General features: G+C 34.7%; 2 protein-coding genes across 3 annotated transcripts in view; one reads left to right on the forward strand and one right to left on the reverse strand.

Annotated features, from left to right (window-relative positions):
- LOC128169886 (phenylalanine-4-hydroxylase-like) overlaps positions 1-18,475 on the forward strand; it is a 103,829-nt gene that overhangs the window by 62,123 nt on the left and 23,231 nt on the right. For both annotated transcript variants that reach the window (XM_052835922.1, XM_052835921.1), the window contains exons 5-8: positions 11,967-12,034; positions 13,903-13,953; positions 14,079-14,224; positions 15,738-15,873. In XM_052835922.1, coding sequence (XP_052691882.1) covers positions 11,967-12,034; positions 13,903-13,953; positions 14,079-14,224; positions 15,738-15,873 — 401 coding nt within the window. The remainder of the gene's footprint in view (positions 1-11,966; positions 12,035-13,902; positions 13,954-14,078; positions 14,225-15,737; positions 15,874-18,475) is intronic.
- Positions 6,974-8,710, reverse strand: LOC128169887 (uncharacterized). Its single transcript, XM_052835924.1, has 2 exons — positions 7,323-8,710; positions 6,974-7,201 (listed from the first exon to the last, which is right to left on the reverse strand). Exons 1-2 carry the CDS (start codon positions 7,890-7,892, stop codon positions 7,022-7,024), a joined length of 750 nt encoding a protein of 249 aa, XP_052691884.1. The 5' UTR covers positions 7,893-8,710; the 3' UTR covers positions 6,974-7,021.

Raw genomic sequence — 18,475 nt, forward strand, 5'->3', positions numbered from 1 at the left:
CAAATTATCAATTTTTCATATTTTTGAAGTTAACCTATATTGTGCCTTTAAACTTTATTATCTAATGTTAAAAAACCCAGTTGCCATAGCAACAACCCTTAAAATACATCAATGTTCAATGAAATGTTAACACTTACTACAACATATAATTGAAAGTTTTTCATAAGACTAAAGAAACGAAAACACTGCAATGGTACACTAAGTAAATCTAAAATTTCTGACAATCCTTATTTACTCCCTCCCTCCTACCCCCTACCCCCTACCCCACCCCACCCCCCCCCCAAAAAAAACAAGAGGCCAATGGGCCACATCGCTCACCTGAGGAACAATAGGTATGATAAAGTCAGCTTAATGGAGTCATAATACAAACAATCTGGACAATGTACAATAATACATGTAGATCCTGTGTGAATAAAATCCATTTTTCCACCTTGGAACTCGGATAGCCCTGATTGCTGCCAATATTTACAAGAGCAGACTTTAATCACCGCTCCTGAACATATATAGGGACTCAAAGTTACGCAGGCAGGGATGACCGCACACCTACGCAACTCACAGGTACCAACGTTAACGCAAGCAGAGATAACGCAAGCAGGGATGACCGCACACTTGCGCTAGAAAGGCCAGAACACCAGAAGGGATGACCATACACTAGTGCCCCGCCGCAACCACCACCAAGACAAGCAGGTATGACCGCACACTTGTATTAATGCGATACAGGGCAGGAAGGATCGCAAACTCTGTGTCGTAGGTTAGAAAAACACGAAGATTAAATAGAGCAGGGATGTCCACACCCTCAATCTCTCCGTACCTGTTCAAGTTTAACCCCAAACAGTTGCTCGTCGCAATGCAATATACACTGTCCCTATATATGTGCCGGCCTAAAATAATTCATAGTATCTAATAATTGGAAATCAAAAAAAAAAAAAACTAATCCGGCCTAACCAAAAACTACTTATGCAGAACAACTTATATACATTGAATATCATCACAATAATTGGTTAACAGTGGATGCATTAATTAATATAATCAAGAATCAATAAATCAAGGACAATAACTCAAAACAGTAATACAAAAAAATTCTAATGAAAAAATAGCTGCCTGCTTCAATTTTATAGTAATATCACATGTTGAGTATTGCAGTTCTCAAAAAGATCCTTTACAATTGTTTATATATGGGATATTTAGTTACATCAAACTCTGAACCTTCTTGTGAGGCCGAAGAATTGTCCTGGAGCCAAAGTCTTAACAATTATAAAGAATCATCTTGCTGATTAGTTTCTGAGAAGAAGATTTTTAAAGATTTACTCTATATATATTCCTATGTAAAACTTTAACACCCCCCCCCCTATGTGGCCTCACCCTACCCCCAAGGGTCATGATTTTCACAACTTTGAATCTACACTACCTGAGGATACTTCCCACAAGTTTCAGCTTTCCTGGCTGATTAGTTTTTGAGAAGAAGATTTTTAAAGATTTACTCTATATATTCCTATGTAAAACTTCGACCCCCTCCCCATTGTGCCCCACCCTACCCCCAGGGATCATGATTTTCACAACTTTGAATCTACACTACCTGAGGATGCTTCCACACAAGTTTCAGCTTTCCTGGCTGATTAATTTCTAAGAAGATTTTTAAAGATCTACTCTATATATTCCTATGTAAAATTTTAACACCCCCCCCCCCAATGTGGCCTCACCCTACCCCCAGGGATCATGATTTTCACAACTATGAATCTACACTACCTGAGGATGCTTCCACACAAGTTTCAGCTTTCCTGGCTGATTAATTTCTGAGAAGAAGATTTTTAAAGATTTACTCTATATATTCCTATGGTAAACTTCGACCCCCCATTGTGGCCCCACCCTACCCCCGGGGGTCATGATTATAAAGAATCATCTTTCTGATTAGTTTCTGAGAAGAAGATTTTTAAAGATTTACTTTATATATTCCTATGGTAAACTTCGACCCCCCCCCATTGTGGCCCCACCCTACCCCCGGGGGTCATGATTATAAAGAATCATCTTGCTGATTAGTTTCTGAGATGAATATTTTTAAAGATTTACTCTATATATTCCTATGGTAAACTTCGACCCCCCATTGTGGCCCCACCCTACCCCCGGGGGTCATGATTTTCACAACTTTGAATCTACACTACCTGAGGATGCTTCCACACAAGTTTCAGCTTTCCTGGCTGATTAATTTCTGAGAAGAAGATTTTTAAAGATTTACTCTATATATTACTATGTTAAATTTTAACACCCCCCCCCCCCCCAATGTGGCCTCACCCTACCTCAGGGATCATGATTTTCACAACTATGAATCTACACTACCTGAGGATACTTCCCACAAGTTTCAGCTTTCCTGGCTGATTAGTTTCTGAGAAGAAGATTTTTAAAGATTTACTCTATATATTCCTATGTAAAACTTCGACCCCCCCCCCATTGTGCCCCACCCTACCCCCAGGAATCATGATTTTCACAACTTTGAATCTACACTACCTGAGGATGCTCACCACAAATTTCAGCTTTGCTAGCTGATTAATTTCTGAGAAGAAGATTTTTAAAGATCTACTCTATATATTCCTATGTAAAATTTTAACACCCCCCCCCCAATGTGGCCTCACCCTACCCCCAGGGATCATGATTTTCACAACTATGAATCTACACTACCTGAGGATGCTTCCTCACAAATTTCAGCTTTCCTGGCTGATTAGTTTTTGAGAAGAAGATTTTTAAAGATTTACTCTATATATTCCTATGTAAAACTTCGACCCCCCATTGTGGCCCAACCCTACCCCCATGGGTCATGATTTTCACAACTTTGAATCTACACTACCTGAGGATGCTTCCACACAAATTTCAGCTTTGCTAGCTGATTTGTTTCTGAGAAGAAGATTTTTAAAGATTTACTCTATATATTCCTATGGTAAACTTCGACCCCCCATTGTGGCCCCACCCTTCCCCCGGGGGTCATGATTATAAAGAATCATCTTTCTGATTAGTTTCTGAGAAGAGGATTTTTAAAGATTTACTCTATATTTTCCTATGGTAAACTTCGACCCCCCATTGTGGCCCCACCCTACCCCCGGGGGTCATGATTTTCACAACTTTGAATCTACACTACCTGAGGATGCTTCCACACAAGTTTCAGCTTTCCTGGCTGATTAATTTCTGAGAAGAAGATTTTTAAAGATTTACTCTATATATTCCTATGGTAAACTTCGACCCCCCATTGTGGCCCCACCCTACCCCCGGGGGTCATGATTATAAAGAATCATCTTTCTGATTAGTTTCTGAGAAGAAGATTTTTAAAGATTTACTCTATATTTTCCTATGGTAAACTTCGACCCCCCATTGTGGCCCCACCCTACCCCCGGGGGTCATGATTTTTACAACTTTGAATCTACACTACCTGAGGATGCTTCCACACAAGTTTCAGCTTTCCTGGCTGATTAATTTCTGAGAAGAAGATTTTTAAAGATTTACTCTATATATTCCTATGTAAAATTTTAACACCCCCCCCCCCCCAATGTGGCCTCACCCTAGCTCAGAAATCATGATTTTCACAACTATGAATCTACACTACCTGAGGATGCTTCCACACAAGTTTCAGCTTTCCTGGCTGATTAGTTTCTGAGAAGAAGATTTTTAAAGATTTACTCTATATATTCCTATGTAAAACTTCGACCTCCCATTGTGGCCCCACCCAACCCCCAGGGGTCATGATTTTCACAACTTTGAATCTACACTACCTGAGGATGCTTCCACACAAATTTCAGCTTTGCTAGCTGATTAGTGTCTGAGAAGAAGATTTTTAAAGATTTACTCTATTTATTCCTATGGTAAACTTCGACCCCCCATTGTGGCCCCACCCTACCCCCGGGGGTCATGATTTTCACAACTTTGAATTGACACTACCTGGGGATGCTTCCACACAAGTTTCAGCTTTCCTGGCTGATTAGTTTCTGAGAAGAAGATTTTTAAAGATTTACTCTATATATTCCTATGTAAAACTTCGACCTCCCATTGTGGCCCCACCCTACCCCCAGGGGTCATGATTTTCACAACTTTGAATCTACCCTACCTGAGGATGCTTCCACACAAATTTCAGCTTTGCTAGCTGATTAGTGTCTGAGAAGAAGATTTTTAAAGATTTACTCTATTTATTCCTATGGTAAACTTCGACCCCCCATTGTGGCCCCACCCTACCCCCGGGGGTCATGATTTTCACAACTTTGAATTGACACTACCTGGGGATGCTTCCACACAAGTTTCAGCTTTCCTGGCTGTTTAGTTTCTGAGAGGAAGATTTTTAAAGATTTACTCTATATATTCCTATGTAAAACTTCGACCCCCCATTGTGGCCCCACCCTACCCCCGGGGGTCATGATTTTCACAACTTTGAATCTACACTACCTGAGGATGCTTCCATACAAGTTTCAGCTTTCCTGGCTGTTTAGTTTCTGAGAGGAAGATTTTTAAAGATTTACTCTATATATTCCTATGTAAAACTTCGACCCCCCCCCCATTGTGGCCCCACCCTACCCCCGGGGGTCATGAATTTCACAACTTTGAATCTACACTACCTGAGGATGCTTCCACACAAGTTTCAGCTTTCCTGGCTGTTTAGTTTCTGAGAAGAAGATTTTTAAAGATTTACTCTATATATTCCTATGTAAAACTTCGACCTCCCATTGTGGCCCCACCCTACCCCCGGGGGTCATAAATTTAACAACTTTGAATCTACACTACCTGAGGATGCTTCCAAACAAGTTTCAGCTTTCCTGGCTTTCTGGTTCTTGAGAAGAAGATTTTTGAAAATTTCTCGTAATTTTTCATTTATTTCTAATTATCTCCCCTTGAAAACGGGTGTGGCCCTTAATTTTCACAACTTTGAGTCCCCTTTGCCTAAGGATGATTTGTGCCAAGTTTGGTTGAAATTAGCCTAGTAGTTCTTGAGAAGATGTTGAAAATGTGAAAAGTTTACGGACAGACGGACGGACAGACGGACGGACAGACGGACGACAGACAAAATGTGATCAGAATAGCTCACTTGAGCTTTCAGCTCAGGTGAGCTAAAAAAAACCCAAAACAACCCAAAACAAAAACAAACCCAAATCAAAATGGTTGTCACCACAATATCAAAACTATTTCATATCATAAAATTGTCATTTTAAAACTTTTTAACATCAACATCACATCATAATCATTAGCCTTATATCATTTAATACTCTAACTTTACAAATTGCCACAGCAACTCCATACTGACGCTAACAGTCCCCTTAGAACAGGCTACTCTAAGAACTTATGACATGGTAAAATGGCATGCAAAATGAGCTTTACTCGACTAACAATTCTTAAAAAGGCAAATAAATAAATGAGTATTTCAAGAAAATTTCCTCATTTCACAATTACATGTAGTAGTTGAATTAGTTGCCATAACAACTGTTCAATGTTTCATCAGATATGCTACCATATAGTAAAAAAAAAAGACAGCAAAGTTCATGTTCATATGATAAAAACAATCAGAAACACTGTGAAAACAATCCTCAAAATAATTCATTGTCTTTTGTAATGAATACAGGAAACAATATGTTACAGATTTTGATGATATTTATTGTATTGTACTGAAAATAACTGAGTATTTTATTTCACTTTGACATCTGGTTACTATGGTAACAAGTGGTGACCTTTATAATAAATGCAGAAATAGGACATGAATTACATCACATTAACAATAAAATCTTGAAAATGTTTGATACTGGTATATCTGTTTGTACATCTGATGGAGAAACATAATTCTATATTTACATTCCACATATTTTTTGCATGTAAAATGTGTCGAAAACTACTGCAGATATAACACTGAAACACACACAGGGTAATGAAAGGTTAAACGAAGAGTTTTATTATGACGTCACAAACGTGGAACGCTGTTAAAGTGCAACAAGCGAAAATCAAAGTTAACCCTTGTGGTTATTACAGTGGCTCTTCCATCAATTTGAAATTACCCTTAGTATTATACAGTAATTTAAGGTATTAATCACATTTGCAGACAAGTCAAGAAGTTAAAAAAGATAAAAAAAAATTATAAATATAAGCATTGCATGAATGTTTATTGTTGTATATTGTCGGTCCTATAACACACCAAGCCGTGCAGACAAATTATCATACCGCGCTAACGCGCAGTATTCAATTTGTCTGCATGGCCTGGTGGGTTATAGGACCGACGACATCCCATAATAAGAATAAAATGCTTATTTCACAGTCTGCAACAATTATAGTGTAAATATGTATAACTTAAAATGCTTATAAAATGACCTGACAGTGCATCTAAGAATACCATGACAATACATAAATTCAAAGCATGTTGTGAATGCTGTCAAATAAAGACTCGCTGATTGCTGATTGGGACTTCTTGCACATTCTCGAAAAAACCCTGTAATTTGCTGTGCTGTCAGGAGCTCTTCATATGCAAAGACCCTTTCTCCATCTTCAGTTTTCAAACTTCTCATTTCCTCGGAAACTGACACAGGATCTTCTTTTCGACCAGATTTTAAGCCAATGTTAAATTTGTTTTCAAGATATGATTTCTGCTTTTTACTAAATCTTGCACACTTTCTTCCTTCTGTTAGCCCCCCAACCCTTTTCTAAGATATTGTCACCTGTCCTTTCTTTACTGATACAGCTCAATGTATAATACTCTTGGTTTTCCTCCTGTAATATTTTAGCATATTTCTGGATGACCAAGTCATTGCTTCTCTCTTTTTCCAATTTCAAGTGACAGTCTCCAACTAACAGATGTTGATCAAGTTCTTCTGCTCTGCAAAAGGTTTTCACACAGCCTTCATGTGTACATGTGAAAATGTTTTGTTCCTCCAGCTTGGTTTTAAGTTTGCAGAGAAAAGCATGGAAATGGACATCTCATTATGATTTATCTTTAAATGAAGTGTATGAAGATGTAATGCTGTAATGGGATGATGCAGCTCATACATGTATATTTATCCATGTAAATGACTCAAAAAATCTTACCAACTCCAATGCCATAATGTCTCCAAACTTGCAATCTACCAACAAGGAACTTGAAATTGTTGAATGTTGATATGCTTGGGATCGGTTTAAATTTCTGACGCTCTGTGGTTTCCACTCCAACCACCTTCACTCTGTACTGTACATTCTTACTGGTTTTCTCTATTGCCTAAAATATCAAAATATGTTTGACATTGTCCTATTAAATAAGGTATGAATTGTCAAAAATATTCTGAACAGAATTTCTTCGTATATTTTGAACTATTTCATAGCTAATATATATTAAGTACCTGCTTCATATCCCTTGCTGTTACGACATAACGTCCTTCATTGACAAATCTTCTTATGTTTGCTTTTATTACAGCAGCTGTCCTGTCACATGCCCCTTTCCTATCCTGTGCCTCACAAAAATCAAATGAATAAACTGCCTTACAATGGTGGTAGATTGTTGATATTGTTTCAGAGCTTTTGTAACAACCTGCATTATCTGACCAAAGATGAATGGTGGTGATATCTGGGTACTGATGATTAAGACTCTGTACCACATCTAGTATGACTGCTGTTGTTACACTGGCATCTTGGGAGATTTGTCCATCAAATATGTGTAGATAGGTCAAACCTTTCAAAATTTCATCATCCTTTGTAAATACTACTGCTACATGCCATGATATACCTCTCTTCCCAAACCAATCCTGACTGTCCCCTCTATACTTGCGAGGCAGAAATTTCATGGCCCAGTCCAAGACGATGCAAGCACTTGAACTTGATAAAGACTTGAATACTTCCTGTTTTGCCTCTTCCTGATTTTTTGCTCTTAGTAGATGTGATTTCCAACTAGAAATGCCCAATTCAGCATGCATCAATCTGAATATGATGTCATCTCTGTCATCCCTGTTTGTAAAATCAAACTGATTGACCAGTTGCTTGTCATCCCTGACCACCTCTTTGATTTGTTCACAGGACTCACAAAAATGATTATGGCTATGACTGCATTGCAAAGAAAATAGAGTGGAGTCATCACTAAGAGCATGCCTGCGACAATGATCAGCAACTTCTGATGTTTCTGCTACATGAATCTGAGATATACAAAAAAAATCCAAATTTCAATATAAGTCAGTAATATAATACATTATCTCTCAGTTATTCCTTTAAATTGACCAGAGGGATTTTTTTTAATTAATATAACAAAATGAAAAACTGTTCCCTTTAAGCCATTCTTGACAGAAAATGACCGTGGGGAAATATCTTCCAGAAATGGTAATGCATACAGTACTGACCAGACCCTACACAACCTAGTACATGTAACATTAAGGCAAACTCCAAAAGCTGACTTATTGTTCGCTATGTGTCTGCCTTTGGTCTGGTTTTTAAAAATTTGGGTCTGCTCTGAGTCAGCTGCTGGGGGTCAGTCCTTGGAGTCCGCTTTATGAACTAAAGTGTGAGCAGATCGGTTTTTTTTTTACCCTATGTAACCCCACCCTTTGTATATTCCAAATATAGGTCTGCTTCTGAAAGTTGGGGCCCAGAACCAAAGCAGACACAGAAAGCAGATCTGGGGTTCGGTTGGTCTGCTTTCTGTTAGGTTGGGTCTGGTAAGTATTGTACTAATTATTTTTTTCTCTACTTAAGAAAATTGTTTGCGATTAATACTGACACTGATAAACTGAAATCTACCTGATCCATGATCTGTCCACATATCCACACATGGAAACAGTCATGTCATTTCCTGTCAATTGCAATTTATACTCATTGATTCTCATAAATAGTTATGTACAATTGTCAATGCGCAGTCTGGAATACGGCGGCCAGCCCCGGCCACGTCCGACTCTCCAAGAGTCTTGAGGCCACTTCTGGCCATATCCGACTTGTTTGTAACATGTCTGTCTGTTACATTGTTATAATGTTGCCATCGTCGAGTCTCGTCCAATAATGTGGAATCCTGCATCAATTGCCTGTTTATTTCTCTGGAACTGTATACTGGTGGACCTTCGGGAATACGGCAAACTTACCCTTCGTTTTAGCTCACGGCCCACAGCGCGCCCAAACCTTTTACCTTATACACTTTACGCCAACATTCCCTCACCCGGTTCGTACTGCACACGACCGATGCAGATCCAGACGAATTCTCACCGTAAAATCTACGCGGTCACAGAAATATAATACTTTGTTTCTCAGTGTTTACACATCTAATATTGTACTATGGTCAGCTATCAATTTTTTGTAATACGTCACAAGTATGACGCATCTACGACGGAAAACCTATTCGTTGCTTGCAACGAGCTCGTCTCTAGTTCTTTAATATAATCTTACACCCTCATTTTTTTACTTACGTAGGGTATGCACATTTTTTTTAATTAGCTGTTAGATCTATTATTTCCCCTTTTCTCCATCACTTTTTTATCAAGCTTAATAACATGTACTCCGTTTAAATCCACACCACGACGCAGTTTTTTTGTTTTCTTATGAACTAGCTTTAATATCCTGTACTATATCATTTGATTGTTGGGAATTGTATCAGAGTTTTTTTTCCAGACCGCCCATTCCCCATATATTCTCCCTTTGACTTTCCTTTATACTTGGTACTTCTGAGTGTAGTTCTCCATGTTTAGACTTAATAAGACTGTTAAGTCTTGGAGAGGCTTTGTTGAAACATTGGCATGGAATACAAAGCATTGCTCACCGCTTGACTAAGTCCTTTTAAAGAAGCAACGGTATGCATTCGGCTTTATTAAAGGAATTTAATCTTTGAAGACGATCTTGCGCCACATTTTTCATACACCATATTTTTTACAAACACATGTAAATGTAATGAAATATGTACAGATGATCTATGTTTTATATTCATTTTTTAATTTTATAAAAAGTACGCGAGGAAAGTGATCAGCTGCGACTTTGAAAAGAACAATATTTCATAAATAAATTAAACCTGACTTAATCGATTATTGCATTATTTATTCTGCATTGACTTTATTTAGCTTTCATTTAAATAACCTCTTATTTTAAAACAATATCATTTGTACATATTTCATTACGTTTACATATGTTTGTAAAAAAATATTTGCCGCCGTCTCTAGATATTGTGTACACTGTTCTCGACGTTGTCTACTTTATGACGTCAAAATAACGACGTCAATGTTTGTTATTTCTGTTACAATTGGAAATCCACTGAAGAGCCAATCGGGCGAAAATGCTCTGGATTAAATTTGAGAGAAATGGATTATTTTGTTATGGTCTACTGAAAACTCTCTCTCTCTCTCTTTCTCTCTCTCTCTCTCTATATATATTATATATATAAGGCTATATATATATAAGGATATATAAATATATATATATATATATATATATATATATATATATATATATATATATATATATATATATATATATATATAATCCAAAATGAGTAAAGTTAATTCACACAAGTATTAAATAATAAAAAATAACAGAAAGCCGATTCAAAACTCTACCGGTTTCATTATAATCTTCAGGAATCTCATGAAGATTATAATGAAACCGGTAGAGTTTTGAATCGGCTTTCTGTTATTATATATATATATATATATATATATATATATATATATATATATATATATATATATATATATATATATATATATATATATATATATATATATATGTAGATAAATAAAGCCTTGGTACAGCAAAAAATACTTAAATAAATAAAACAGAATGCGACAGTCCAAATTAAATAAATTGTTTACTGTTAGCGCTTTCAGCCATGTCGGCTCTTCAGACAGTTATACAAAATTAAAAACGTATATATATATATATATATATATATATATATATATATATATATATATATATATATATATATATATATATATATATATATATAGTCAAAAAAGAAAAAAAATGAACAGTTCCAAAATTTCTATTCACTATCGCTTTCTGGATTTTAACATCCTTCTTCAGGGGAAGGTAGGTGCCTACATAAGACATAAGAAATGAAATTGTTTTCCTTAGAAACGTTATCTATGACGTCATGATGTAACGAGAGTCTTTTCAGGTAGGGAATAAATCCATGACGTCATAATGTAATTTAAAATGTTCAAGTTATGGAAAACTGAATTAGACAAAATACGATAATAACGACATCAATAAATTTACAAATCCAAACACTGGCTAGAATAAAGATGATAATATAAACAGATATTTAATGTTTATTGAGTTTCGGAGAAACTAATTTAATAAAATAGTTCTCTTTCACAAGTCTCATGGCAGTTGAATAGGTTTTAAGCTTATAAAATGGGAATACTTCATGATCTCCCTTAGCACATCTGCAAAATGTTCACTGCATGGGGTATTTCTGGTACTGGGATCATTGATCTGTTGGCGATGGACGCGCATGCGGGCGGTAAGTTGTGTTCCGGTTTGGCCGATGTAATGTTCGCCACAGTGGTTACATGTAATACTGAAAAGCATTTACACAACATATTTTCATTAATATAGAAAGTCTTGCCACATTTAAAAGAAAAAGAATCTCCTGTCTTTAGATAAGGACACGTGCCGCACCTTGAATCTCCGCATTTGGAAACAACCTATTTTTTTGGCTACATTTTTGATTTTGTTTTTGTTGAAATATATCAAATGAAAATATATCATAAAAAGGCAAAAATTAAATGTAAACTGTGCTATGAAATAATATTTTTAGGGGGGTGGGGGTGGGGGTGGTAATTCATGAAAAATATTGCGGGCATGTTGTCTTCTGTTCGGGGGGGGGGGGGGGACTGCAAAGAGGGTGAGTTGCCTTTGTTATATTGGATGCAACTTCTTTTAAGGGCAAGGCAAGTTGTCCTGATGCCCAACAAAGGAATAAAGAAGTTTTTAAAATAAAGATGAATGACTTAAACATTATTTACGTCTTTCACAATGCATTTTGATTTCTAAATAAAAATGATTTACTTTACTAGGGTTTCAATGATGCTGAGTACAAAAAAAGAAGAACTGAAGTGGCTAAATTGTCTTGCGATTACAAACAGTAAGCATTAACGAAAATAAATATTTGAAACATTTTTTTTAAATTTTTTTTAGCACACCTGAGCTGAAAGTTAAAGTGAACTATTCTGATCACATTTTGTTCGTCGTCCGTCTGTCCGTCTGTATGTATGTCTATCTGTCCGTCCGTCTGTAAACTTTTTACATTATGAACTTCTTCTCTAGAACCGCTCTGTCAATTTCAACGAAAGGACTATATATGATATGTGCCTAAAATGGCCCCCTAAAATGAACATCATCAGTTTACTGTTATTATTTGTTTTCTTTGTACAGATATACATGTGATGTTTAAACTTAATGTTCATTTTGATTCAACTGCCCACAATTTAGAAATATGACATCGTGAAGACAAGCTTTTCCCGCCATTTTTAGCATAAAACAGCTTGTTTTCAAACATTTTTTCTTTCAGAAAACATAGAGCTCCTGCTTGAACAGACAACATATTTTAATCAGAAATGTATCTAAACAAGACTAATAAGTGACAAGATAATTTTCCTTGTTTAAGCATGCACTTTATATTTCCCATTCATAACAAGATAAGAAAAAAGTTAATTTTGACTGATTTTGATTGAATTAAAGAAGTAGCGTTACTTCTGACGTCATATACTGCCAGTGAGTGCAAATAAATCAAATAAATAGGAGAAACATATATTTTACATCATCTCTTCTAATATAAAACATAATATTTTATTGTACAAGAAACACTTTAATAAATGGCGAATTATGAGACCAAATGTAACTCATATATATATATGTTCTTTGGCACAAAGCATCCTTATGGGAAGGAAAATATAAATTGCAGAAATGAAGACAAAATAAAATCTGAATATCGTTTAATGAAACAAATTAGAAACATTAAAAGGTATAGGAATGTACATCAGTTATTTAAATAATTAAATAATTTTTGCGAATTTCGGATAATCTGCTTAAAAATTTACAGCGGTAAACTGAAATATACAGGTAGTTATATTTTATGGTTTAAAAATTTATTTCAATGAATTTATTTTCACTTTTATGTAGTCAAAATTGATATTAGTTTTGTTTAAATTCCGTTTCGTTTCGTTTCGATTTTTGGTTTCGTTTCGTTTGGTTTGGTTTCGTTTGGTTTGGTTTCGTTTCGTTTCGATTGGTTTCGTTTCGTTTCGATTGGTTTCGTTTCGTTTCGTTCAATATCGTTTCGTTTCGTTTCGATTTCGTTTTGCACTTTATAGGCGCCCGTTTTATATATAGAAAATTTGATAAACGAAAGATAACACAGAGTAAAACGTTAGCGCTTTCATTCAATCTTCAGACGTTTTTAAAATAACAATTACGTTACTTGTAACGTATATGTTATATATATATATATATGTGTTATATATATATATATATATATATATATATATATATATATATATATATATATATATATATATATATATATATATATATATATATATATATATATATATATAACACATATACGTATATATATATAACACAAATTTAGAGTTACCCTTCGATAAAAAATGTCGAAACATTGTGTAATTATTATGCACATATTCAAAAAGACTGACTTATATCATAGTTATATCAATTATTCATTGAAATCCGCGTTATATCTCAAAAACATATGTATATTGTTACTTATGTAACTAAATGTGTTGAAACACAACTAATAATACATTAATAAAGCCAAAAACAGGAATCACTTTACATTTATAATAAAGCCGATAACAGAAAAGATTCATACTGTATCCGATCAAAACGAACATTTTGATATGTCGCAAATTGTAGTTAAACTATCTTTATGGTTATGAATCTTCATTACTTCAAAATGTTCATTTTACACTTCTGTTTGTTTTGCTATAGTGACCACAAAATCCCAAGAGTGTATTATACAAAGGAGGAACGCAACACATGGTAATATTATTCCTGTCTTTTAAAAAGACAAAGGTAGTCAGCACGTTTAAATGTTGCATATTTTATTAATGATGTACATTTTAAGATTTGGGTTGATATTGATGAGCAGTGTGTGCTGTATTTAGGGGAACCGTTTATAATAAACTGGTCGAGTTATATCCTGATCATGCCTGTGCAACATTCAACAGAAACTTCCAACTGCTACAAACCGAATGTAACTACAGAGCCACCGACATTCCGCAACTTGAAGTCGTGTCCAAGTTTTTACAGAGTAAATTAAATTATATTCATATTTGAGTCAAATTCCTATGACGTTTCTGTTTTAAAAAAGAATGTGTACGGTACCGTTTTTCAGTTATCGTTCTTTAACCTCTTTGTGGCACTTAAAGCTGACATGAATTCATAAATACGCATTATTTCCCTTTTATCTCCGACTACCGCCATATTAGTTGTCGATTTCTATTGTTCTGCTCATCGCTACACACCCCCTATATAAGGCCGAAAGCACTATTCATGCTTCACCGCATGCAGGAATTCCATACACCCGAACACGTTACCTTGGACGAAAAGACTTGTAATAACGCGTTTTGAACAAAAATAATATCACAACCAATGCACTGGCAAGAAATATTCAATAAACGACGAAACAAGTTAGACTGAAATCCAGGCGCAGACACTTCCAAAATTCCTCGATAATTGTAGACCGTTTTCCTGTGTATGGCAGATCGAGCAATGTCAATTATCGCATGGATTTTAGAAACGGGACGTTTTTGTAGGAACGGATGGAAAAGTTGTTACTTTCTTGGATTTACTATCATTTAGCTACTACGTTGGATGTAGTGTCGCCGGGGTTTTCAAGAAGATGCAGACGTTATGCACTCTGTATGAACGACACACGTGTTCGATGTGCATGCGAAGTAAGGCAGCACTGTATGTGCAAAATAATACGGATACCTTGGACATCCTTTCAAATAATAAATAGTTTTTGTATTTCATTGATTGTTGTTTTCTTTATTCTTTATTACTACATTTCTTTATTCTTTATTACTACATTTTACTACAATGTGTAGTTCATGCATTTAGAAGTCCGTGCAACGTGAATGCCTCGATCGGAAAGCAACAGACCGTAACTTTCTCGACCGGTATATATACCCCAGTGGCAGTAGAGGAGCGATCGAAACTAATATGGCGACCAAATGCTTTTATGAATTCATGTCAGCTTTAACACTGTATTTGTTTCATGTTCGTTGTTACAAAATCTGTTCTAATAAATAAAAATGTAACAAAAATGCATACTGCTGTGACAAATTCGAAATTATATATATATATATATATATATATATATATATATATATATATATATATATATATATATATATATATATATAAAATTTCGAATTTGTCACAGCAGTATGCATTCTGGAAATTTTATATATATATATATATATATATATATATATATATATATATATATATATATATATATATATATATATATATATATATATATATATATATATATATATATATTATCTTACAATTAGCTAAATATTTGTTTAAGGGTTTTAAAATTAATAAAATCAAAATACAGTCTCATACACGTACACTCAAGGTAAAGAAACGTTTAGCTGACGAGAGCCGTCTTTAAACATAGCCAAGAAATGATGCATGTATTTTAATAATTTTTATTATTAATGAAAAAAAATTAAAGAAACTTATCTAGTATTGTTTAGATTATACCCTTATTACATGCAATAAAGCTATGTTTACTTTTATATTTAAAGATCGCACTGGATTCAGATTAAGACCTGCGCCAGGACTAATTTCTCCTCGTGACTTCTTAGCAGCACTGGCTTTACGGACTTTCTATACTACGCAGTATATACGTCATAAATCCAAACCAGAATTCACACCCGAGCCGTGAGTTTTAACCCACCCACGCACCCACCAACCCACACACACACACACACACACACATACACACACACACACACACAATTTGTCCCCAAAATGTATTTATTTACAATGAAGTTAGTTTTTTTACCATAATACTTTATATATATATATATATGACTGGCGTCATGAGAAAAGGGCCCTTATCTTCCAACGTCACAGTTATCAGAAAACGCAAAGATCGTAAACTTTTAACGTCAAAATCGCACTAAAGTAAATCCGGAAGTTTTTATTATCGGCTGCATTTGTTTACAATTTGCTTTGAACTGCTGCGTTGTTTGAGTCAGTAATATTGTTGATGTGCATATGGCAGACTCCAGGAAGAGAATGATTTAATGGATTTTCAGGTAATAGTTGCACAATCCAAATGTAATACAATTATGTTATGCATTCAATGTTGATTATATGAAATATTATTCCAGAAAAGAAATTCTGAAGAATCGGATGCATTTATACTGTCTTGTAAAAACTCTTACCTAAATTACTGAATTAAAAGTCTTGTTCAGCACAACATTACAAAGCAGAGTTAAATCTTTTTTCGCAGATATAAATTGTAGCATAATTTACCCCCTGCTTTCAAAACAGATCGATTGATACAACCGTATAAACATTTACATACACATTAGGTTACCTTGTTACATTCCATTCAAAAGATATGAAGTTTTGATTTGAGGAAAATTTATATGCGCTTTGTAAAATTGTACACAAGATCACGATTTTAAAAACAATGTACTAATAACCCTAATGTGAAATTAACAAGAAATTTCAGAATGTATGCCTATTTATAGACATTGTTTACATGTACATGTAGCCATAGCAGGTATAAGGTGGTCTCGTAGAGCTTGCATTTTGATACCGGTTGTATCGCCCTAAAATATTCTATTTATATTTACAGTTTAGTAGAATAGGTCAAGTTAATCGATTGTTTTTAAAAATATAAATATGTTTATTAATGGTCTGACAATCAATAAGTTTTTGAACTTAAATACACGTTATTAATCGTTCAAAAAAAAAATTCAGGGGAATTGTTTCTATATAAATCATCATGTTATTATTTTCTGCAGAAATTTATAATTATAAACAAGTTTAATACGATAAATAAAAAAATGTATATATTTCTAGGATCTTGATGAAGTGATTCGGGAATACTTTATGCAACAAGAACAAAACTCTTATCGTGATTATAGAGCAGACAATGAAGAAACAATTTTCCCCGAATTGATAGAATCTGATGAAGAATTCATTAGCAGACTTGCGTCAAATTTTTCACAAGATCATGAAGATGAGTTACAATGATGTGCCGGGGTTAGTGAAGATTCTGATTTGATTCGTGTTAGAGATAAAATTTCAAGTGGTTGTTCTTGTCATTTTAATTGTTTTGACAAAATTCAATAGGAAGAAATTAAAGATCATATACTTACTATGCGAACACTAACTAGAGACAAGAAAGACATGTACAATTTGCAATTGGGAAAGCTAAAATGTAGAAATACTGGTATAGACACCAGTGACAAAAAACGCCAGTGATACATCTATAGTTTTGATGATAGGGAGGTCTGTAAAGTAGCTTTCCTTATCATACATGATCTTGGCGAAAAGCAGCTAAAAAATTTGTTGAAACATCAGAAAATGAATGGACCGGTTCCTAGGAACCATGGCAACAAAGGAAGAAAGCCAAAGCATGCCCTTTCATTTCTTGACATCAAAAGGGTGGTGAGTTTCATCATACGCTATAGTGAGGAATACGGGTTTCCCCTTCCAGCAGTGCCCCATGGAAATGCATCAGACGAAAATCCAGTCCTTCGGCCAGCACCCTCAACTAAAATTGATATCCATACTAGATATCAACCTGTTTGTGAGGAGAGCAATGAAAGATATAACATTTAAAGAAAAAAAAATAAGTTTTGCGTGAGTGGCGTTTAAGTTTAAATTATCACCAGAACAACATATGCATTTAAATGTTTTACTATCAAAGGTCTGTAGAACTTTCAACATTTAAGAACATATGGCTCCAATGTGTTCCTCACATCAAAATTGCCTCTCCAAGAACTGATGTTTGTCCAAAATGCGAATCTCTAAGATGTAATGTGTTAGGCGCTGTATCAGAGGAGGAAAAACTAACTGCACTGGATTATTATAAAAGGCATGTAGAAATTTCTCAAGATATATTATTATTTAAACAGACACTCGTATCCTTACACTTGCATTTATGTCCTTATCACCTTTTATCTGAACGTATCTACAGATATTTTGTAAAATATAAATGTATCAAAATAAATGTTGGTTCAAAAATATGTACATACTGGATTAACATTGTATAAAGATAAATCAAAACGACGAATAAGTACATAGCGCGTGAAAAACATAAATACATTCATACAAATTTTAATTTTTGAATGTTGAGCAACTTTTACACGCAGTATAGCGTAAATGCGTTCACCTCGCCAGAGAGGAGCAGGCATCGTATGGGCGTCTCAAACGATGACTTTAATATAGTCCACGCATATTTCAAGCATTGCGCGCGTAAAAAATACATTATTTATGCAAAAATAACGTAACATAGAACGCA

The sequence above is a fragment of the Crassostrea angulata genome, unplaced genomic scaffold (assembly GCF_025612915.1).
Source record: "Crassostrea angulata isolate pt1a10 unplaced genomic scaffold, ASM2561291v2 HiC_scaffold_248, whole genome shotgun sequence".
NCBI classification, from domain to species: Eukaryota; Metazoa; Mollusca; class Bivalvia; order Ostreida; family Ostreidae; genus Magallana; species Magallana angulata.

Coding starts and splice junctions, on each gene's coding strand:
- LOC128169887 (XM_052835924.1), bottom strand. CDS start 7,892: ATGCATGCTGAATTGGGCATTTCTAGTTGGAAATCACATCTACTAAGA. Junction 7,202..7,322: donor CAGCAAGGGATATGAAGCAG/GTACTTAATATA, acceptor TTGATATTTTAG/GCAATAGAGAAAACCAGTAA.